Below are 24,620 nucleotides of genomic sequence, written 5' to 3' on the forward strand. Positions count from 1 at the left end.
TTTTATAAGGATGTCTTTAAAAAATAACAAATAGACTTGGAAGTTTTGGCTCCCAAGTTGCTAACAGTGAGTTCCATCATTCCTTGTCATTTCTGTTCCTTTTACTCGAACTTCTCTCTCTTCATGACTGGCCAACGTGAAAGAGCAGTGCATGAAAAGTTAATTTTTCATCAAGTGGGTTAATAATCACTTGTACATATAAAAATTCCATTTTCTTATCAGTATGAAATGACCATAACAACAGAACCATAGACTTTTTACTGTTGGTCAAAGGCGTTTTCTGTTGGCCGTCGAAAATCAATGTTAGCATGGTCTAGGTTTGGCATGAATCCTTCACAAAATTTTTGGAAGGGAACACGTGCCTTTTACTTGCTGGTAACGACGTAAGTAGATTTTTCTATTTTGCTTGCTATAACATGCAAAATAGGGATTATCTGGTGTGCTTCAGGCTCCAGTGTAGCCCACATCAAAGCTGGAACAGGCTAGTGTTAATAAGAATTTTAAACGTCTATCTGACGTGATCTTTAAATGCTGATGGTAATAAAAAAACTCAAATTTAGTTGCTTTCAAAATGCATTTGACTGCATAAAAGCATCCGTTTGATTTCAATGATTCATCGGTTCCAATTATGTTTATTTCTTCTGTACTTTTGTTTATATGCAGAAAGTTCTTGGTGAGTCTCATGACTTGGAGAGATTTCCAGCGCTCAAAGCGGAGCTTAGTATGCGACAACCATTATGTCTTCTTGGGGATTGAGACGCAGAGAAATTTAACTATTCTCTCAGCTTCTATTCTAATTAGAAACTCCCGCAACAAGAATTGATGACCCTTGGAAAAAAGGGACAAGCCTTTTACCAGCCAGTGCACGGGATCCATGATTAAGGCTATTGTTTTTGCATCCATGTTGAATCAAGCTTTTGTATCAACCACTGTATGTAGGCCAAACCAGTATGGTTTGTTTCTAGGTGAAGAAAACTACGAGATTTACTTCTTGGCAGTTGTGTTTTCATGTAAATTTGAGCCTCAGATTTAATCGTTCTATTGATAGTTCCAAGTTACACTAGTTATTTGTGCTCCTCGAGGATGTATGCTGTCAATTTGGTATATCTGTGCGTTTCTTTTTGAGCAAGGGGGCCTCTTTCTAATTATTTTTTCACTTTGGTTCTGCGATGGCTATGCAGCATGCCAGGGCAATAAATAGGTTTCAATGTCCCAGACATTTAAAACGAAACAAGGTTCAAAGTAATTTGCCTCGAGAAATCAGTTTGTAATGAAGATCGTGTAAGCCTGACCTAAAGGAAGGTAATCCTTAATCCAAAAACATGCTCTCTCAATAATTGAATGACCATGTCTTCCCAAGTAACGCAGAGTGTAAAGGGTCGAGAATTGATATTTCTACTTAATTCTTTGAGCTTGATTTGGTCTTCGGCCTCAAATATCAACTCTGACTTTCTGCCGATACCGGAGCCCCGGGTTAGGAGAATGGGAGAGTTCATTTTCTCTGTATGAGAGAGCGTGGAGGTAAATAATGCGAGGTAACTTGTTACGCTTGTCGAGAAAACTGCAGGCTTCCCAAAGAGGCGGTCGAATTAAATACGCTTTTTTAATGCATAAAAGACATGGATTCTTTTATTCGTCTTGTTTTTAAATCTTGATTGGTTAATTGTTCTATATGTACCTTAAATTTATTCTTTAATCCGTGAGAGTTGAATCGTATGAATTATCGATCACCGTGAAGAAAAAGTTCCCCTGGAACTGCTTTGGATTTTTGGAACTAATTATACCGATTTTACTTCGATATGATATTAGAAACAGGGAATTTATCTCGTGGAATATTAGAAACATCCTGTCGGCAAGCACATGTTTTCATGTCAGATCTCCAATGATCACAGTGAAGAAGGGCACGACCATCATAAACCCAAATGCTTCTTCTGTGGTCGGCCTAATATCAGAGAATTCTAATCAAATCAAAATTCCCTTTGGAATTTAGGAATGTTTGATAAGAAATCGTGCGTGTGTGCGCGTGTGCGTAGGAAGACGAGACCCACTTGCTATCCACTGAGATTACAGGACACGTTCATGGACTAGCCAATCAGCAAAGGCCAATAAAGGGACAACCAGACATATGAGGGCCCGCTCATGGTTCCCTACCCAATGATCAAGATGGGGTCCACAGGTGTTCCCTGTTCCATGAGATGTCCGTAACCTAATCATCAACTTTGGGTCCCACAACAGCCACGCTTTTCCCATATAATTCCTCACTTGTGTCTTTGCCCGTGCGTGTGTAGGGTGTGAAATCGCGTGTATCAAGGTAATAAGGTTTTTTAATATTTATTATTTACTGAAATAAAAAATTTAAATATTATTTATTAGATTTTGATTTTGATTATTATTTAGTATTCAATAAAAATATATATTTGAAGTGATAAATATAATATATATTAGTATTGAGATATGTATCTATTATATTAGATTTATATTATACATATATATATATATTAAATTAGATTTATATTAGATTTTAAATGGGTTTGAAAATATTTATATTTTAAGTTAAAATAATTATATAAAAAATCCAACCTATTTAGATGATGTGATATCCATCAACTTCAGGTAAAATCATCATCCGTGAATATACACGAGTCATGACCTTATCTGACATTTCTTTTCCACTAATTAACGCTAATTTGTTTCTTTTTATGGGTCACGCATTCATGGGCAGAGAAACAGTATTTTTCTTATTATTTAGAATACGAATCTCACATGATAATTAGCCAAATTCAAAAAGTAAAGTGACAGCTTTTTACCCCAAGAAAAAGCATTGTTGTTCAATTATGCTCGTAATTTTTTTCTTTTTTCTTTTTTTTTCCTTCACTTTCTTTTTCGAAGATAATTATACGTCTCCTGATCATCTAGAATCTTGAACCTTTTCATATTATGCTTCCAATATGGAAATCATTAAAAAATCAAAATAAAATTATTAACAACATTTGTGTCATACTTAGGTGTGAAATCTCAGAACTTTCTAGACTGGTTATCCATCATCAACGGAGAATATATTTTGCATTAAATTTGATGTTCTAAGTAGAAGTCCTATCATAGACACTGTTCTCTCTATATATAGAAACTTTATATTTAAAAAGTTTTAAAAGAAATACAGATTATTTCCCCACCTCAAAGGTTCAACTTTTGGAACAATCAAGCAAAGGCGATTAAAAGATATCTCTTAAGATTATTGCGTACAAACTTAAATCTATATGGCAAGGAATTGGTGATTAATTTGAATTCCTGAGTGGTTAACAGCCAAAGGGCACCTTTCCATGGTTAGTTTAACGATGAACTTATGCAATTTAGGATGCTGTTAATTAGAGGGTAAAATATTGGGGTTTCAAACTTTGGTTCCGGTGGGAATAAAGTTCCAAAACAACAATGCATCACTAAACTAAAAAAAAAACTTATTTTTAAGATGATTAAGAAATAATCATAAAAACTGGAATTATAAAGATACATTTATATGAGTCGCTTTCATTTTTTATCGAGGCCAGGCTAGTCCCAGTGGATTTTTATTGCGATGTCAAATCAGGATTTTAGGCAAGCGTCGAAGACTTGTATCGGATTAAGACAGTGCAAGACTAGTGCTAATGAAGGAATTCTTTTGGTCCTTTGAGCATTGATTTCCCTGAAGTCCTCAAAGGCATGTATTAATTATGCCTGTCTTAACAAATTAAGTCACAATCCCAGGTAGCAAACGTGAAAATTAAAATAGGATCTCATGATAATTTTTTTTATTAATACGAATGTCTAGTTAATTTGCATGTACTTGATTAATCCAATAAATTTTAAAATTAATAATTATATAAGTTTTCAATAACTATAATAATATATAAACCTATAATAATTAATAAATAAATTTAAAAATTAACCAATTAAATTATTTTTTAAAATTCCTACAATAAATCTTTGCAAGGCTGTAAAGGTGGTGGTGGTGGTGGTGGTAAGGTATGAGTGGCAACAAGTAAAGTCGATCCGGTTTTTTGGGTAAAAAACAGCACTTGTATCCTCCAGTTGTCTGATTATATACGAAAGGGCACACACAATCCTGTAAAAATACGTACTTTTTGTTTAAATTACAGGTGATGGAAGAAACATGCATACTCTTTCAAGTGCTGTTTTTTTTTCCTAGTCAAAATCCTGGTACGTCACGAGAAAAAGAAAATATCATTCCAAAGGTTACACTATTTAGCACAGAAAATTGCATCATCAACACAACTACAAGTTGCAAGAACATGGAAGATCCTGTGCTGCCTCGTCCTGAGTAAACCAAAGTCCAAAGATGAATAGAGTGCCTGTCCATTAAAAACCTGGTTGGTTTGAATCTTGTAGGTTTCGCCCAAACAAAGTCTAGATATGAGATATTTGTAATAATGAATGTACGATTTCTAAATTATAAATAATTATTTGCAATTATGTTTCTCAAGTTTGTCTAGATTCAGGTGAAACCAGGAATTTTTAAGTGGGGATTACAAACATAAAAAATTAAAGAGGCTGCGGTGCAAATATATATATATATTGTAGGGGCGAATGCATAATTATTATGGAAAAACAATTAAAGGACTAAATTACAAGTTTTATAAAAATAAAATATCAAAGAACTATTTAAATTTAATAGCTTAAACTATTAGGTGAGATCCAAAAAATAATTTTATATTACTCTTTAATATGAAAGTGTCTTAGTGTCTATTTGGAAGTGTGGTAAAAGTTTATATTCAAAGTGATTTTTATTTGAAAATACATTAAAATAATATTTTTTTATTTTTAAAAATTTATTTTTAACATCAGCATATTAAAAAATCTAAAATAAAAAATAAAAATAAAATTTGAAGCCTAAAAAATTCAAAATTTTTCGAAACCATGGTTTAATCGCACTCCTAAACATACCTGTAACTGTCAAATCTGTGACTTAAATCATGAGATCTTGTAACCTATAGAGAGAAAATAAAAATAAATTATAAAGGTTAATTTTTAATTAGCTCAATGTTGATTGGTAAAATAAAATAAAATAAAGTAAAAAAAACTATATAAGTCAACTTGGATTAACTTGTCAAACTTTCAACCTGGGTTATGAGTCTGAGAAAACCCTATAAAAATTAAATAGTAACAAATTACAAAATTCAATTTTAAATCAATAAAAAATTAAAGGATGAAATCAATTTTTTTAAAAAAAGAACGAAAATCAACTCGAACTAACTTGTTAAACTTGGGATTTAGTTCACGAGACCGAGATAAAATCATTAAAAAATAATAAAAAAATTACAAATCTTAATTTTCAATAGATATAGGGGTGAATGTTGAAAAAAAAAACTAAATCTATGAGATTAGAAAACTTCATATAAAGAAAATTAAAAAAAATATAAAGTCAAATTTCTAAATAAATGTTGAAGATGAAATTAATAATAAAAATAGTATTAAAAAAATATTCAATTAAAAAAAAAATAACATTGAATCAAGTCAACTCAGGTCAATCTATTAATTCACAGCCTAAATCATAAAATCAGGATAACCTCATAATTAATATAATATTTATCTAGTAATTTGAGAATTTTTTGTTACACGTATATATAAAAAAAATCATCATATTATTTAATATGATTATAAATCCTAAACTAGTTTAAAATCCAATTAATATGAGGTTTTTGATTGGTGAAGATTGAGAAAAATAAAGATAAGATATTGATATGATAAAGATAAGATATTGACATGATAAAAAAAATCTAGGTTAGTTGGATGTTATATGAAACTTTCAATATTATATTCATGTTGAAAAATCCGAACTTATATGATATTTCTGGGTTAAAAATTAATCTGAGTGTTAAATCCACATTAAATTAGTCCTTGGCGTTTTTTTGCTCTAATTCGAGTCCCTGAGTTGCTTCTTTCTTTCTTCGCCTTTTTTTTTTCAACGTGTTTGTGATGTCATATTTATATGAAGGTTCAGGTTCTGTCCTGCCCTTAAAACTCGATCACCCATGACAAACGTGTGAGGACTTTTACAGCACGTCTTGGCTTTTACAAAATAAATAAATAAAAATCATAAATACATTATCTAAACGAATAATTGACACTTTTTTTTTCATTTTTATTATTAAGAATAATCGACACTTATTCTTGGGGGGGGGGGGAATATGAGGCAATGAATATAAAAATTATAACATTAAAAAAAAAAGTCTTTTCTTTCAAAACCTTAAATTCCTTTTAGGGGCTAAATTAAACAAATCTGGTCGGAAAAAAAATCGAAACCCAAATTACCAGTCTCTCTCTCTTTGTCACACACAAATATACACTTAAAACTCAAATCAACAGAAGCTAAAACGTGAACAGGTAGTGGAGCTGCAATCCTTGAAGGAAGACAGTGGTGGCGTCTCGATTTTGTTGGTGTTTCTGGCGGTTCTGCAGCCCAAAATTGGTCATGATGGATTGTGATCGGCTTCGGTGGTAATGGTGGTGACTGCCAGCGTGCGTGTGTGGAGAGTGTTTTGATAGTAGCTTACATGCTGTAGTGGTTTTGGTTTTTTTTTTTTTAACTAATTATCTTATTTTTAAGTGTTTTAGATAAAATATAAATTGATTTTTTAGTTTTTTAATAGAAAAAACTTCAGCCTTATTTTTTCGGTTATAATAGTTATTGAAAACTTAGATAATATCAGACAATGTATTATTTTTTTTAAAACAATAGAGGGCGCCATACCATAAACAATAACAAAAATTTAAGGGCTTATGCATGCAGCCCTTTACTAGATGGGCGAGGCAATACCTGATATTTATATATATATTTTTTAAAATATATTTTTATATGTATTTTTTTAAATAATTTTTAAATTTACATGAAAATTAATACCCCTTCTCTTTTTTATTTTGTTTATCTAGATTATTTTAAATACTGGTTATTTTTCAGTTATTTTGTATGCATTTAATATTTTGAGAGATTATTCTAATTTATCTATAAATTTTTTGTGTTTTATATAAATAAAATTTATTTTTTAAAAAATAAAAAATATTTATTTTTGGATAATATTCTTAATATGTGAAACCTTGTATAATATTTTTTTATTTTTTATTTCATGTTAATCAATTTCATATAAATCTAATTTTATTATTATTTGATGAAATAAAAAATTGGTTTTTGCAAGCAAAATAGTTGAACACAATCGTGGCAAAAGAAAGCATTACATTCGACTTCAGAAACCCAGCAACAAACCTTTTATTATGTCTGAGGTTCAGTGCGACCAAATTCACCACCCAAATCAGTACATTGTACTTCCGTTACCAGAGCTTCTACTGTATGGAGGTGTTTTGCAGCGGGTGAGATATTTTTATTTTATATAAAAAATTATATGTGTGATTTTTTTAATGTGTTTATGCAATTTAATTTTTTTAATTCAAATTAAAAGTTTTATGTATGTATGTAATCAAATAAATTGGGAATTGTATATTTAAATAAATAATAATTTTTTAAAAATCAAAAGATGAATATATATAATATTTAATCTCGAAAGATAAAACATTCATTTGATTATCTTTATTAATTTTTTATTAAGATAATTTTTTATTTGAGCAAAAGATAATATATAAAAAAATACAAATTAAATTGATTGAATAACATAAAAGAAATAAAAAACATCATATAATGTTGCACATATTAGAAATGTTATTTGAAAATAAAAAAATTATTTAAAAAAATAAAATCCATCCATATAAAAGATAAAAAAAATATTATAGATGAATCAGAAAAACTCATTAAATTTAAATGCATAACAAAAAAATAATTATTATTTAAAAGAAGCTCTCTAAATAAAATAAAAGGGAGAATGAGTACTAATTTAACTAGAAATTAGAAAATATAGAAAAACAATAAAAAAATCATTAATTTAAAAAAGAGCTAAGAAAAAAAAACATCGAGCGCTGCTGGGCCTAGCCTATTTTGTTAAGATCTTTTTACGAGCCTGCCTTGACAGGTCCACATGATAGGGCCGTAATTGTTTTTCTTTTTATTTGTAACTAAGACGAAAGACATGTCGTCCGCCTCAATTACTTTTTTTTAAAAAAATTTAGATGCCGTGTAGTCTGATTTTCTTAAACTTCAACCACTATGGTAACTGGAAAATTAAAACTTAAGCTTTTTTTTATCCCAAAACCCATTTTCAACTTTTTTTTTATACCAAATACACCTATAAAAACATAGTATGAAGTGTGATAAACCTACTTACAGACTCAAAAAACCTAAAAACATGCTTCAAAAACTAAAATCATTCTGAATCCAAAAATCAACTTGAGTTCAAGTCTGTTTTTTCACAAACTTTAAAGATAAAAAAACACATAATATGAATTATTATCGTCCAATGAGACCATTTAACATAAATATTATCCGTTTTGGTTATAATTTTAAAACTTGGATTGGCCTAGCAAGTAGAACCGGGACCCAGCCAACTTGGGACCCGGTTGAGACCCAACTTAAGGAGGAGTGTGCTGGCATTAAGAGTAGTTAAGATGAAAAAGTTAGGCTAAGGACTCTTTATCCTTGATTTTTAGCATCTCATGGAGAAAATCCTCTAGAGAAGAACATCGAAAATTCTATCTCTTGAAATAAATACCCTCTCCTTTACTTATGTTATTTACCTGAACAAGAAAAGAAAGACTGCAAAGAAGGTAGGAATTTACTCCTCTTCTCCTTCTATACGTGCCTTTTACTACAACAGCTAGAGAGGTACAAATTCGAACTTTAAAGCATTTAGAGTATTGAGAAGATTCTTTTTAGTTTTTATTTTTTTAAAATTTTTAACAAAATCCATAATTGACTAATATTATCTAGGACCCAACTAATTATCTATTATTTATTCAATTTAAACTTATTTAACTTAAATTAATATCTTTAATTATTATACACACAAAGTTGGTTTTTTTTTAATTTCTTTTAAACTTAGCCATAAAATCAAAAAAAATAAAAGGTATCCATTATACTAAATATTATTTCTTCAATTCTAACACACATAAATTATAAAATCACACTCAATTTTATAAATGAGTTTCTTGACAATAAATGAAACTAAATGAGGGAAGTTTAGGTTTTTGGAGAGATTTTGTATCAATGATAACGGATTGTGATGGTTGGATTTGTAAGTGGGGATGTTGAAATTCTTAAGAAAGAGTGAGGCTTTGTTGTAATTTGAATTGAAAGAATAAGATAAGAGAGAGTTGTTGGGTTTTAATTTCACTTAAAATCATCAATGAGAATTTTGTTGTTAATTTGACATATCTGTTTAACGCCAATAAAATTCTTTGTTTTTTGTATTTTATTGCTATTTTCATCTAAGATTCTTGATAGAAATTTTTTGTTGTTATTTTTATGGGTAAATCATGATTAAATAATTTTGTTGCTTTTTTTATTAATTTTCTAGTAATGACAGCAAACAGCACTTCTAACACAATACGTGCATCATACGTGTATTATATCAACATTGTAAAAAATCAACCAATAATGAGTTGGTTTAGTAATAAGTGAGCTCTTTATAGAGAGCTCATCCATGAAGTTTAGAGTCTGAATCTTATAAACCACAATATGCAATTGGTGATATACCTACGTCTTCACGCATGATCATGACCATCATAAAAAAGACTTCAAGCTTCGACACTGACATGGTAAATGATATCAGGCAAAATGAATGATAAAAAAAATGATATAGGCATGATCCTTGCTCCTCATCAAGATCCATCAACTTCTCTTTTTTCCATTCTATCACACTTATCTTAATGAATTTTGGAGAAACGAGAAAGGTAATATATATAAGGAACTCTTTTGCTTTGATTCTTCAGGCGATGGCATCAACGAATCAGGTGGAGGTCTAGTGATGGATGTTACGAGTAGTACCGCCATAGTAGAGGCAGAATGTGCTGTTACGGATGTCAGTGATCACCATATATTTTTATATTTATCAAAAAATAATAAATCCCAGGTTTCCGCCATAAATTCCTTCCTTCAACAGGTTTGGATTGAATCTGATGAAATCGCTTAATTTATTAAAAATCTATTTAGATTAAATGGGTTCTTCAAGTGAAAAACATAGCCGATTCAATCAACAAATTTAATTTACACCAGACTTCAGATCTTAAATATTTTAAATCAACCAATAAACGGGGTCAAATTGTATAATTATATCAATAATAATATCGAAAAAAGTGGTTGCAACATACAAACATGCACTCCCTACATAATAAACGACTCTTGTCCACAGTCCTTATCTCCCCAGATCATGTTTTCTTCTCTTTGCATAAATGTCAAGAAGCGTTACAATTCCTATCCGTGCACCTGCTAGCCAAGCAGGCAAAGCCGCATTAAATTTCTTACTGGTTTTAAAAAACAGTTGTGGGAGACACTCAATGCGATTTTGCACCAGTATGCATCGAGACCTGGCATCCCGCATCTTTCCCCATATGCCCCACCTCACATAATCAAACTCAAACATCTATATCTTGATTGAAAATAGTGAATGGCCCAGATTGAATCACAAGAAAAAAAAAAAGGCGAATTGAAGTGATGGGTTTTTTTCCCTTCTGTTGGGGGGTCAGACACTCAGAAATTTTAAAGAATAATTTTGGAAAGCAATGGTGGCCGCAGCAGGGCTCGAAGGCCAAGTCTAGGCTCCCAATCATTTCAATAGCTGACCTTTGAACCGACAACCAGACTCTACCCCTCCATTCACTTTGAACAGAAAACCTGCCGGTTATTCTCCTGCACCCAAATCCTCGTAGCAGTCCTCCACGTGTCTCAAATCAGATGGGTCAGACCTTTTGACTTGACGACCACGGTCAAAAGCCCTGGCCAGGAAAAACCAAAAGGGAACACTTAAATCAAAACAAATCCACCCTTTCAATTTCTGTTTCTCTTAATTCATCGCTAGTATTTATTTGAGCGTCATTGCTCACCCTTTTTTTACTCCCCCATTTCATATTCTGCTTTGTGTCCTTTTTGTTTTCTTTTCTTCCCTCCTACTTTTCTTACTTGAACCTTTTCTCTCCTACGAAATCAACCTTTTCTTCTTCTTCTCCTTTCTTGTGTGCTTTCATGGCCGTTTCACGCTCAAGCTCTTCTAGCTTGGAGCTGACCATGTCCATGCCTGGTTTCGTTTCTTCTCCTTCTTTCCCTTCATCTGGCAAGCCCCAACCCCCCCTGATCTCCTTCTTTCCTTTTGTTTTTATATGATATTCTATCTCATAGCTTTGTTCTTGTTGCGTGGCCGGTTTTCTTAATAAAGAAATCTTCCTTCTGTTTTCTTTTTTTAATATGATGAAAATACATGGTTTTGCTGATCTATTAATTAAATAACTGATTCATTTTATGCCAGAATTTATTTTCTTGATTTATGAAAATGATCATGATGGATAATTAATCGGCGAAGGGGTTTGCGCAGTGAAAGATTTGGACATAAACCAAGTACCATCAGGAGCAGAAGAAGAAGAATGGATCTCTGCAGGCATGGAGGATGAAGAGGAAAGCACTGATGGAGCCCCACCTCGCAAAAAACTCCGTCTTTCTAAAGAACAGTCTCGCCTTCTTGAAGAAAGTTTCAGGCAACATCACTCCTTGAATCCCGTAAGTACTAAACCTCCCCTCTTCTCTCTCTCTATTTATAGTAAAACAATTATGTTTTGTGATTTATTTAAGATTAATTTGTGGAGTTTAACTATTTTTTATGCATGCAGAGACAGAAAGAAGCATTAGCTTTGCAGTTGAAGCTGAGGCCTAGACAAGTTGAGGTGTGGTTTCAAAACCGCAGGGCCAGGTACTGTACCTTACATTTATACTATTTCATGCTTGGGCTTGGCTTGGGTAACACATTAAACTCTCTTTTAATCCCTTCAATATATATTTTGTTGGTTGTTAGGATTAAAATTGATGATTATAAGGTGGACACACACACACACACACATCAATTATAAGGTGGACACACACACACACACACACATCAAAGTTGACAGAATATAATCTGAATCGGATTCTATATCTACCCGTATAAATCGTACTGATTATATATCATCAGGAAGAATAAGATCTTTTGAGAAATGGTTTTTTCTTAGAACATTATATATATATATCTGTGTGTGCAGAGTACAATATAACCTCAATACTACGATGGTTAGCAGTATAAATAATTAAGATGCTTTAATTCTTTGGCCATCTTCATGGCTAAAGCAAAGAAATTAGGCATCATAAATTATCGAACTTTTCCACCGCATTTAAAACCTGTCCGGGGCGGTTAACGTGTCCCTTTCATGATTATATTATACAGTAAAAGATGTTAGAATGTGATTCTTGAGCCCTTAAAATGACGAATTGTTCATATATATGCCAGTAAAGGGAGGCAGATGTTGACGCGAAACTGTATAGTTATACGTGCTTGTTATGGATTTTTTTTTTTTTTTGAGTTATGATTTTGAGACTTATTAGTGATGAAATTAAACTGTTTTTCTTTTGTTGGTTAGTCATGGCGCGGATTTAGTTAAAAATATGGTTACATTAAAATTTACATTTATGCTAAAATATCTGGAATTAGATTTCAATCGAATATCCACATAATATGGCAAAAATGAATGCAGATAAGCAAGGCCGGGGGTGCAAACAATAATTCTAATAGTAATAGTAGCAATTAAGATAGATAACCCTTACTGCGTATATAGTTGTCAAGTTATGAAGGTAGATGACATCTGAAATATGAAGTTAATTAGCCAAGGTGTTTTAGTTTCTTGCCATAGAACCCTAAAATATTGCAAATACAATTAATAAATAAACTTGATTCAATACTACTACTAGTACTATATGGTTTGAGAATAAATTAAGACACTTGAGCGACAAGTGGCTCAACAAATTTATGAACATTTAATGATGAGGTTATTTCATGGGCTAAACTTTGTGAACTAATATAATGACGGTCGTTCAAATATATAGCAATCTAGTATCAAGATGCATGTGTTCTTTGGCCTCGTGCGCTAGTCTGACCATAACTCTAATAAGTGTTACTTTGACTCGCTGTTAATAATCCTTTTCTAGGACTTTTATTATTATTATTATTATTATTATTATTATTATTATTATTATTATTATTATTGTTTATTACAATATTATTGAATGAAATCAAGAGAGACTAAGCATTTGCTCTTCATTATCATGTTAACTGCTATTTTAATCAGTCAAAAGAAACGGATCCAAAGCTGTAAATTCGATAATGAGTCTCTTAAAGCTTGACTGCATGATTATACCAGATCAACAGACGAGATAGACATTGAATTAAAGTTGAGTCTAACGATGCTTTATGAGATAATTTGATAAAAACAGGAATATTGAACATATATGGTATGATAACAACAGGTGTCGAATGCATCCATAAATGCTTACCTTGTATGTATGGTTTACGGAAACAAAATTCTCAAAAGTGCACTTGTTATACTCTGAAAGCTGTAAGGAACACCCAGCGAATCGAGGGAAGCAGGCAATGGCTTTAATGCAAGCTCTTAAATATGCCTACCAACTCGCCTTTGTTGGACAAGTTAACATGGCATGCATTTATGATTATTTTCATCACTTTACATTTACAACTCAAATCCAAATTAATGATCATAAACCAATATATATGGGGTACTAGCGCAAACGTTTTCTCACATTGTTTTATCACAATGTCACACATTATTTTGTACCAATCTTCCAATGTTAACACATTTTTCTGGTCACGTATAGGAGCAAACTTAAGCAGACAGAGATGGAGTGCGAGTACTTGAAGAGATGGTTTGGTTCATTAACAGAGCAGAACAGGAGGCTGCAAAGGGAAGTAGAGGAGCTTAGGGCTTTAAAGGTGGGTCCACCAACCGTGATATCTCCTCACAGTTGTGAACCTCTCCCAGCATCCACGCTTACAATGTGTCCACGTTGCGAGCGTGTGACAACCACCGGCGTGGACAAGGGCTCCACCAAAACCACACGTACTGCTGTGGCCAACCCAACAATAGCCGCCACCTTGTCCTCTGAAAATGGAGCACCCGCACTCCAATCTCGGCAATCTTGCTAGTCAGCTATAATATGATTGATTACTTTGATGTGAAAGAAGATAGGTTAGAGAAATATTGTTCATAACAGTTTACGCCAAAATGTTTATGAGATAGATACTATAGCATATGGTATCTAATCTACATGGATAATTAATTTACTTATCAATTAGCACCTTTTTCTTTTTAATGCCCTTTCCAGTTGACTGTTTGGCTCTTTTCTTTTTCAAAGTATAGGAAGGCGAAGTAGATTACTTTGAATTTGGAGCCCTCTACTTTATCTGCATCCAAATTTCATGCTAATTACTATATATGCGCTTCTGTTCATTGGCTTTCCGTGCGTACCAGCATATATTGAGGGGAGACGAAACTCCATGGTGTTACGATCGATAAGCACCCATATAAAATACTCGTGGAAAAACTTTCTAAATGGACATTAAATTTCTATTCAATCTCCACAAAGTCATAATGTTCAGGTGGCGGTCGGAAAAACCTAACGTGAGAAATTCTGGAAGTGGTAATGCCTTACCAGGAATTACAGCTAATTCTTGCTACGATATTCTTTTCAAACACAATGTCAACATCATGATTAATTAGTTGATGCGACGTTCTTCATAGAATTCCAATTTAATCTTGTTTTTGGGTAAACAAAATGAGTGTACATGCATAAAAAGAAGAAGAAGAGACTATTATAATATTTCATACTTACATAAACTTGGATTAAAAGAGATTCACAATATACATTGCATCCGTGTCAGAATGGAAGTTTAGATTGCCCTAGTAAATGAGTAAAGTATATCTTTTAAACATGAAGCTGATGGTGGAACAATTTAATACCCAGTACTAAAATAGTATGTTAAAAAAATATAAATAATAATATTTTGAAACTTTTTTTTTATAGTAGTAATCGAGAATTGCATTAAAAGATAGTTATTTAGATAATGGCAAAAAAATGAAGTCTGATACAAAAAGGATGAACAACTTAAATTGTGTTAAAAAATGTGCGTTAAAAAGCAGAAGAAAATAATAATTTGAAAAACCTCACACATAATTTTAGAATAAGATACGATCTTTAAGTCACTTAAAATTTTTTATAAATTATTTCAAAAAATTTCTACTAAGAACTTAAATTGAGCTGGTTACTTCACATTGTCTTCTACTACTACCACGCGTGAACCAATTCCTCTCACGAGCAACAATTCCTCTCATGAGCAAAAAACTTTGTATCTTAACGGTCGTGTTGCAAATGAGCTAGAGCTCTTATCATGCATGAGAGAATGAGTACAAGGAGATATGGTGGGAAGGCTGAAGGCTCGTCCTCTGATATCATAAATATGTGTAGCTTGTTGTATGGTTCAAGGGTCAAGTTCAGTGTTGATTGAAGAAAAAATCAAGTGCAACTAGCATCCTTTTTGAGGAAGCCAATATTCATGCCAATCGAATTATCTTATCGTTACCTGACTTCCACCCGCAAACTACAACGCAAAATATTTAAGAAATATATCCCGTATTTCTCAAAATAATAATAATAATAAAAAAAACGTAATGTACGCACGCGGTGGCGGAATCCATATATCATCCGAGAAGGGAACACGTGAAAAATCAAGCCGGTTAATAAATTCGAGGCAATGCTTCGTGATTGAAGGCAATGGAGGAAAAAGAAGGTGCGGGGGATGAAATTTACTAGGAGACAGATTGCTCGTATCAAGGATAAGTGGCAGGGGCTACTCTCTATGATTTTCAACAGGTCTTAATCCCACCGACCAGGGAACCAGAAAGACTAATTGTTGTTTTGCTCTTACTAATTAATGAATTACAAAAAAGAAGGAAAGAAAAACTGGAAAAGAATAGCGCTAGCTTCTTTCTTTTTCTTTTTCTTTTTTAAATTATTATTGTTATTACTATCATTATTATCCTTTTGCTTTCTATTTTTACCTAAATAACTCTTGCCAAGAACAAAAGGTTCGGTGAAGTGGCCTTCATCTCTTTGCTTTGCTTGATGGGCTTCCTCTATTTAATATCGCCCTCTTCAGCTAAGATTTGACGTCGATATCATGCCCTTGTCAATTAATGCAGATATTGTGTCCTTAAAATTGCAACCCAAGGGCATTCATACCACAACATCAGAGTGTGGCACGCTTAGTAGTCGTCTTTTTATTAAATTTATTTTCCATTTTAGTTTCACAACACCTGCGATGCATATTTGGTTCCCTTAACAAATGAACAAACAAGGTCACATTTCGAGGCAGCATTCAAAAACTTTATTTTTGAGACATGAGTTCGATATGACCATATGAAAATGTTTTAAAGATTTTTCGGAAAAAAAAAATATGACCATATGAAAATGTTTTAAAGATTGTTCGGAAAAAAAAAAAACAAAACAAAACTTAATTTTAACATGTAAACTTATCCAATGATATTTCTTATTCATTGAAATAGATAAGAAAAACAAAGTCACCTTGGACATCTTAATAATGAAATAGTGATCTTTCTTTTTTCTAGCTAGCAAAGGAAAAACCCACATGATAATCTTTTTAAAATTTGACAAAAGAACACTACCAAATTGAGATCAGGCGATGGAAGAATTAATTCGATCTTGATATAAAATAAAATTTCCATCCTTTCTCGACCCAGACAGTGTAGAATGATATGGGCCCAATACCAAGGATCACGAGCCTTGCTAGAATTTCCAACTCCATGTATGCGCTGCCTATTGCTTTCTCGCTAAATCTGGCCTACCTTCAAAAATCAGGTCATAGCCCAAGATTTACGGCCCATTTACTTTTCTCATCAGAGCTCTTCTACCAATCCACAGGCCCTACATCTTCAGGCAATTGAGATTAGCCCAAGCCTATTTCCATTTCAGAACGCAAATGAGAAGGCAGCAAGCTGAAACCAGTTACATATACCAGACACGGATGAAATCTTACGGTATGGTTTTAGCCTATTATCAAAGTGACATGCAGTCAGTAACCAAAGGATTCATGGCAACTCGTTATCTGAGCATTCAGTAAAATCATGAGCTGGTGATGATGGGAAGGAAACAAAAGCGAAAATTTTAAGATAAAAAAAAAAACATGGGCCAGACAATTCACTATGGAACTCATTTCAAGGCAGCGAACAAGGAAGTGTAAGTCTCAGGCTTTCAAATAAGCCCAAAGGGACACTCTTTGAGACAATAGTCTTGCTATACAAGTACAACTAGTGTTATCTGTGGAGGACATGTCCAAAATCCAACTTCCCTTCGTAGCATAGGAATACTTCTGTTTTTAGCAGCAGATTTGCTCTTGATTACTGGTCCACCCCGCCATAAAAATTGGAGGTAAAATGCTTCGGATCAGATAATTAACTAATTTAGGCACACTGCAAATGTGTTCATAATTAATTTCTTGCTTCTCATTTGTGAATAGTTCCTGGGGTTACTTAATTTGAATAGTTCCTGGGGTTACTTAATTTATGTAGCAGGGGATTGAAGATTTGGGGAAGATGATGGCACTTGTACCTGGGTACAACGTTTTGTTTTTTTCAATTGCAGAGGAATCAGATAGGTCTCTATCTAAATCCAACGTTGGACAGTTTACAGCTAAATTTTGCAGTTAAGGATGGTCTGATTCAAAGTCGGTAGAAAAGGTGACTGATCGAGCAAGAGCGAGCTCCATAGTCAACACCCGGCAAACATCAAATTAAGAAGAAATAGCCAGGGTACAATGTTGTCCCTTGATATAACTGGCAGCCATTATTTTGTTTTAATTCTTAAAGAGAAGATTCAGTCATGGGCCCTTCCAGGTGGCAGGCAGAAGCCATACTTTGGTATCAGGTGATTGATTAGTCAAGATATGGATCTCATTTCTTGAGCTGCTAGAATCATATAAATTGGCAAACCATAGCCTTTTAGTCTTTCAATTTTGCCAACGATCTTCGAGAGATATTTTGTACTCCGAGAAGATTTAAAGCAAGGAGGGGAAAAATAAGAAACCCACTTCAGATTGTCACTTGTATTATTAAATGACTAGATAATGCATATGGGTTTTGAGCTAACAGCTAGCCTGCCTGTAAGAAGTAAAATTTGATTAACTGAGGAAAGGATTTCCGGGTCTTCACCCCGTCATACTATAAACTCACTACATTCTAACATCCACAGACTGAGCAGTTAAACAGAAACTCCCTCCCTACCAAATATTTAAGAGTGAATTCACCTAAAGAACTAATCGATCGAACCACATCACATGAGGCTAGCCCCAGATGACTCGCGTTCCCTTCACAAATAAATGTTCGCAGGTACGAGTTTGTGACAATGCCAGAGAAATTTGTCATGGAAGTTTCCTAGCCAACCAGAATGTGTCAAAACATAAACTAAACATGTCTCCAAGCCCCTATTAAATATGCTCCCTTCAACTCTTGATTTTTCAATTTTAAGAGTGGCAAGTCCCTAGAGATGAGATTATCATTGAATTCAACCTTAGCTGGCTCTTTCGGAAAATTAAATAAAACAAAAATAGAGAGATAAAGAGAGGGCAAAATACCCTTTTTATACCTGGGGATGGTGAGCGAACCATCTTAAAAGAATGTTCTCACATGCTTGGCTCTGGAGTCAATAAGCTAGAGCATCATGTTTAAAGAAACCCCACAAGCATGAAACCTAATTCCAATGTAATTATGTAAATTAGCTGTTGTTAGCAAGTTTTGTTGCTGTTGTTACCGAGCTTTGGAGTGCTAGAGATTAACCCCCTCTCAAAGCTTTGTCACGGCTGAAGACTAAGTCAAGACTGGTAGTCACGTGTCAGCGAATCAGTGGTTTGTTGAACTGCTCGCATTGGAGTGCATGTGAACAGATATTGGGCAGTATCAAGGCCTGTCTAAATTGGATCAATCTTTGTTGTTAAGCTAGATTATTCATAAAGAATTGATCGTTAACATCCACTTCAAGGTGGTTTTCAACATTACATCAGGTTAATCTCTAGTGGTTGATTGTGATTTCGGAAAGAGGTATTAGTATTAATTATTATTAACAGGAAATATCGGACTAATCAAGACGCACCTTGGTGCAAGAAAATGGACCATGAGGCCCAATCAAAGAAGAGGCAATTCCTTAACGGGTGGGACTGCCTTGACCACCCTCACATGCAGAGCTTTGAGAAACAACACCGTGCTCCGAGTATTAGGAGCTGCATCTTGAAATAAGAAACAATCCGATCCTTAGTATGATGGCCAAATCCATCACGATTTATTGTAAATTAGGAGACAGATTCTCTAGTTTTTTAGACCCTCATTTCTATGGCGGTTTTTTTTTCAGGCGAGGTTTGCTAGCCAGAAGCTAGATACATAATGATTTTAGCCAATAACTTTCCGATATCTTTTTTATTTTCAAGAGTCTCCGCAGACTTGTTCTTAAAGGCTAAAAGATATCAATCTACTCGCAAAGACACATGATTAAATTACAATTATTACACAACAGCGTACCTTTTGGCAAAGATTTTGCGTATGTGTATTCATGCACTTCGGGTCACAAACGAAGCCCTACCACATTGTTGGGTAACCTTCAGTAACAACTGCCCTCCACCACCAACTGGCTTAGACCATATATGGTCCTAGATTCTCTATTAAGGTTGTGCTAGCCTTTTAGTGCTAAAAGATTAAAGTGGGGCGTGTGAAATCGGCACCTTATCCTCGCGAAGAAAGGGAGAAGGGAAAGTAGAATGAAAAGGGGGTGGTGTGGGTGTGTGATCATTATTGTTGAATTGAACATTCATCTCTGAATCAAGACCTCTTGATTCAAATATCTACTTTGAAAGTATACATAATTATAGTCCAACATTCGCCCAATTGACATAATTTTTAGGCAGGCTTCCAATAATTTGAGGGCAGGAGCGGTAAGCATTTCTTTTCAAATATCATTATGTTCTTTTCAAATATCATTATGTTTGGTATTGTGTTTAGAAAAAAATTAAAGATTTTTTATTTTTTTATTTTAAATTAATATTTTTTTATTTTGATATGCTGATATGAAAAATAATTTTTTTAAAATAAAAAATATTATTTTAAAATAAAAAATATTTTAAAAAATAAACTCTATAATAGTACTAAATATATTTTTCGGATGGTGATGCAACCGCATAGAGGCTGTGGGGGGAGAGGCTCAATGGGCCGACAGGCTTTACACCTTTTTGACTCGCAAATGCCTCTAAACTATATTTATTATGCACGTGGTTACTGCAAAAAAATGAGAGCTTAGTTTGAACCACTCAGACTTGGACTGTTACCTTTTCTTCCCTCACTTGCCATTTTTTTTTTCAGCCCTAAAATATTGCTCGAATCTGATTGTTGATTTGTGAGTCCAAGTGCTCGGAGAATCTACTGAAGCCAAAATTATCAGATCCGGGTTTTCCATGTTGATTCCACCGATTCAGCCACCGAAAATTGATAATTAATTAATTAATTTATTCGTTAACCCTTTTTTTGTAATTATAAATAAGCACCACAAGTTTTCTTTTCAAAAAAGAAGAGATAAGAAAAGGTTAAATCAAAATTAGAAAAAGGATTTTGCTAATGACGCCTTGAGGGGCTGTACCCTGCAGGGGCATGTGCGTCGCCACGTGTCGTCATGATAGACTGTCTGCCCCCACATTTCGGATTCTTTATGCTTTAGAGCTTAGGTACATATCATTTGATAGAAACCATTGATGACTTGGTTTAGCTGTTGGCTTTGAAAGGCCACAGTCTTTTGGAATCACTCCTTTGAAGTTTACATGGAGCAAGCATGTGCCCGCCACAGTAATTCTCACAGCTTAATCACTGCTTTGTAGATCTTGATACTCTCCGATTGTCAGTAACACATCATATACAGATGCTCTCTGCAGACGTAAGAGTCTACACGTCCCGTCCCTTGTTTATTTTATGTTTCTAATTAATGAAGTCATAAAACCACTCGATCGAATCTTATGCTTTGGTCTTAAAAGAACACTCGACCTGTTTTTTAGGGATAGATAACAATCCAATTCTTAATTTTGAAGTTTCTAGATTCAGAGATGTTGATGTTGTTTAGAGGATGATATGCCCCTTTGTTTGCTGTTGCTACATGTCTTTTTTCAGCAAAGCACCTAACAATTTTCATGCATAAACCTGGTGTTTTTACACTATTCAAGTTCTTTTCAACATCGTCAAGAACACAAAATAAGATTACTCTACTCTATCTCCTCATCATAAGTGGTTTTATTCTTTATATTATTATTTAGATTTTAAATTTCAAATTTTAAGAGAAAAATCTGATATACAGGAAGACCTGTAAAGGAAATATCATAACCGTTTAAAAAACAAATTGAATAATCGAACCACTAATTAATGAACCTCTTTATTTAAAAAAACAATAAAAACATTCACAACTTTATAGATGCGAAATATTAATCACATGGACGACCAGTGTCACATTTATGTTTGTTTCATTGATTGACCAGCTATTTTAAAATATTATTGAGCTTTCGGCAGGATCGAATTCATTTGAGACATGATACTATCTGTGAACGACACAGCAACAACCCGCTAATCATAAACGGGGAAAGAGATTTTAATTTGATATATTATATTTACTCACAGTACAAAGAATTCTCTGTTTTTTTTTTAAATTAAAAACAATATCAGTACTTTAAATTAATTCCCGAACTTTACTTTCCAGTTCTTGATTTTTTAAGGAAGAAATTAGCAGTCGGTAAGTTTCAGCGCCGAAAAGATGTTACTTTTTTCTCACATGATATATAATTCAATAGTGCAGGGAGCAATAGAGGGGGTGGGGGGGGGACTGATATTTCCATCCTCTATTATTCTCATCGATATGGGTCATCCAAATCACTAGCTCAAGCGATCTCTCTTGCTTTTGCCCTTTTTTAAGCATTAATCGACATTTGATTAGCCGATGATCCAGCCATGTCTTCTCTTGCTTCAGCTCATGTTTTAATGTATATCTAGCTAAATATAATATTAATCTTTCCAAGAGACCAGTCATATATAATCCAGGTGTTCGCAGACAAATAATCAGACATCCATATATTGTTGCTGGGATATTCCTGGCTATTCTTATGATAATTAATTTAACAAATTAAGATCGAGCAAGGACATCATTCAAAGTGTTATGTCAAGTCCGTGTGTATTCGTCACTGGCCGATTGGCAGGTTGAAACCAAATTATAGACTACTAAAATTTGTAGATGACACTTTCATTCAGCTTAATTAAGACAGGAAAACAGAGTTTGAAACTGGAATGAATCAAGTGTTAATTGGTACACAAATAGTCAAATGAGGTAAGGTTTTTGCTTCTACGCAACCTTGACTAATCATTTTCCTTTGGCCAATATGAATATGACCCCTATTGATCATCCAAAAACTCTGTTGATGACAGTAAGCAAATACTATATGTTTTAAATTATAGTCAAATAGGAATCCATCAGAGAGGAAAATATATGCATGAGCAACATGTCTTTATACATTCCTTTTGAATGATCTTTACCAATCACTCACGTTGCCTCTTTTTTCCATGTAGGATGTCCAAATCATGGGACAGAAACTCAACCAAAGAATTCAAGATGCTAAAAGAGCAGAAGATGAATACAAGTGAGTTGAAATTCAAATGGAAATGACAAGAACTAGAAAGGACCTGTGGAATATATGTGCAGCTCCGGCGAAACGAAATGATTGGAGTCATAGAAAGATGGGTTCGTGAAGAAAAATTAATCATCTACAGTCCATTTTTATCCCGTTGTGCATGTTTTTTTTCTTCTACTTCTGATGTCAAGACTCAAGATACAAGACGTCTTAATAATTGTAGAGGTAGCTTTCACTGTTTCCTGAGGAATCACCTATCCATGGTTTTATAAAGGACAAGATTGCGACTGTTTTCTTGACAGAAAGATTTCACGCTCGACGAAGTTAGGCAGGCAGCGTTTGTTGGACTCGGAGTAAGGTTGGGTTGAAACGGGTGGCATGTGTAGAGTATTCTTCGATAGATTTTAACTCTCTCTCTTAGTGTTCATATCATGTTTTTTTTATATGTAGATTCATTATCTCAATCGATACAATAATTTCAAGAACTACGATGAGAAGTTCATGATAATATATCAATACAATCTCAAACAACAGTATATTTGTTTACCTTACAAGGAGGACGACATATCAAAAAGAAAAAAGACGACGTGTAATTCATATTTCCCCTTTACCACGACCATGTCAGGCTTAGTGGCAATTTGACCTCTCGTAAAACAGCTAAAATATTCAGCCGTGGCAAAAATTCTATGCCATCTGGCAACTGGTCGCAAATAGGATGACATGACGATAACAACGCAGCAACATGTGTAAAGGTTCTGATGTCTAGAGGTTTGACCTTTCGTGAAAAAAGATAAAAAATAATGAACACCTAATTCTAATTTACGTTAGAGGTCAAACCCACCTTGAAAATAATATCCAACTACTAAAGCAAACATCTAATAAAGTTAAATACGTTAAATATTCAACCTCTTGCAATTTTTCCTTGAACAAATAGGTATTGGGTAAATTCAATCCATTAAAGAAGGTCGAAGAGTGGGAATGCTTCTAAGCCACAAGAAGTTGAAATAAGAGCAAGCACACCCCGGTCTTCTCCCCCCACCCCCAATAATAAATAAATAAATAATCCTATACATAAACCTAATCTAGATTGATCGCCATCTCGAAAACCATCCCAGACATGTTTTTGAAGCTCGCCAGCCATTGATTTCGTAATGGATTAAATGTATGGCCTAATTAGGATTAATTAGTGTTATAAGCATACCTTGCAATTAACTTTAATCTACTTGGCATGCCAACACTAAAGAATCTTGTTTTTTTCGAGAATAAAAATCCTGATACATGACAAAACTATTATCACATGCTTGATATGATATAATAAATCCTACAATATAATGATTAATTAGATTATAGTCTTTGATTTTATAAAATTTAAAATTACCATGTAATGGAGGATTATAATTGTAATGACTTATGGTATTGTAAATCGACAAGCATTAGATTAAAAAAAAAAAAATTGTGTGGTGAAGCATTGCATGTTTTTGAAAGCAAGGACTAAATTGTAAAATACAACAACAAGATCTCAACTCAAGGACTAATCTAATGTAAAAATAAGTTATTAGGACTGTATATATTTTAATGTAAAATTATAGGTATTAAATGAAATATTTTGGAAAATTGTTACACTGCTAAAAAAATTAAAATACAATGCGATGAATGATTGTATTAATAAAACATTTTAATTACAGTAAATGATCTATTAAATCACATTACTTTACGGGTTTCTCCATAAAAAGGTTAGATTATGCCAGTTTTTTGGAAAATATTACTAGACATTTTTCACGCCGTTACATCCCTTCTCTGCTTTGAGAAGTCGTGAAAATATCTCAAAAGCGACTCGTGCCCGCCTTTACCAGTGTTATGCGCCTACCCGTCTCCTCCGCTCTCCAATGGTAACCTCGACACTCTCTACTTATCCACAGTTTGCATTCATATATGTGTGTG

General features: G+C 33.4%; 2 protein-coding genes across 4 annotated transcripts in view; both read left to right on the top strand.

The window, feature by feature from the left end:
• LOC105135468 (DEAD/DEAH box RNA helicase family protein) overlaps positions 1 to 1,148 on the top strand; it is a 16,511-nt gene extending 15,363 nt beyond the window's left edge. For all 3 annotated transcript variants that reach the window (XM_011040350.1, XM_011040351.1, XM_011040352.1), the window contains one exon: positions 664 to 1,148. In XM_011040350.1, coding sequence (XP_011038652.1) covers positions 664 to 756 — 93 coding nt within the window. In that variant the 3' untranslated portion in view covers positions 757 to 1,148. The remainder of the gene's footprint in view (positions 1 to 663) is intronic.
• A 9,841-nt stretch (positions 1,149 to 10,989) lies between these two features.
• LOC105135469 (homeobox-leucine zipper protein HOX3) lies at positions 10,990 to 14,278 on the top strand. Its single transcript, XM_011040353.1, has 4 exons — positions 10,990 to 11,204; positions 11,463 to 11,644; positions 11,755 to 11,834; positions 13,784 to 14,278. Exons 1-4 carry the CDS (start codon positions 11,117 to 11,119, stop codon positions 14,109 to 14,111), a joined length of 678 nt encoding a protein of 225 aa, XP_011038655.1. The 5' UTR covers positions 10,990 to 11,116; the 3' UTR covers positions 14,112 to 14,278.
• The last annotated feature ends 10,342 nt before the right edge of the window (positions 14,279 to 24,620 follow it).

Source organism: Populus euphratica, unplaced genomic scaffold, assembly GCF_000495115.2.
Source record: "Populus euphratica unplaced genomic scaffold, PopEup_1.0 scaffold123.1, whole genome shotgun sequence".
In the NCBI taxonomy this organism is placed as follows: domain Eukaryota; kingdom Viridiplantae; phylum Streptophyta; class Magnoliopsida; order Malpighiales; family Salicaceae; genus Populus; species Populus euphratica.

Bases quoted from the DNA above. Each gene is read 5' to 3' on its own strand.
- LOC105135469 (XM_011040353.1), top strand. From the start codon at position 11,117: ATGGCCGTTTCACGCTCAAGCTCTTCTAGCTTGGAGCTGACCATGTCC. The intron at 11,645-11,754 runs GTAAGTACTAAA...TTATGCATGCAG, and splicing joins AACATCACTCCTTGAATCCC to AGACAGAAAGAAGCATTAGC. The intron at 11,835-13,783 runs GTACTGTACCTT...GGTCACGTATAG, and splicing joins TTTCAAAACCGCAGGGCCAG to GAGCAAACTTAAGCAGACAG.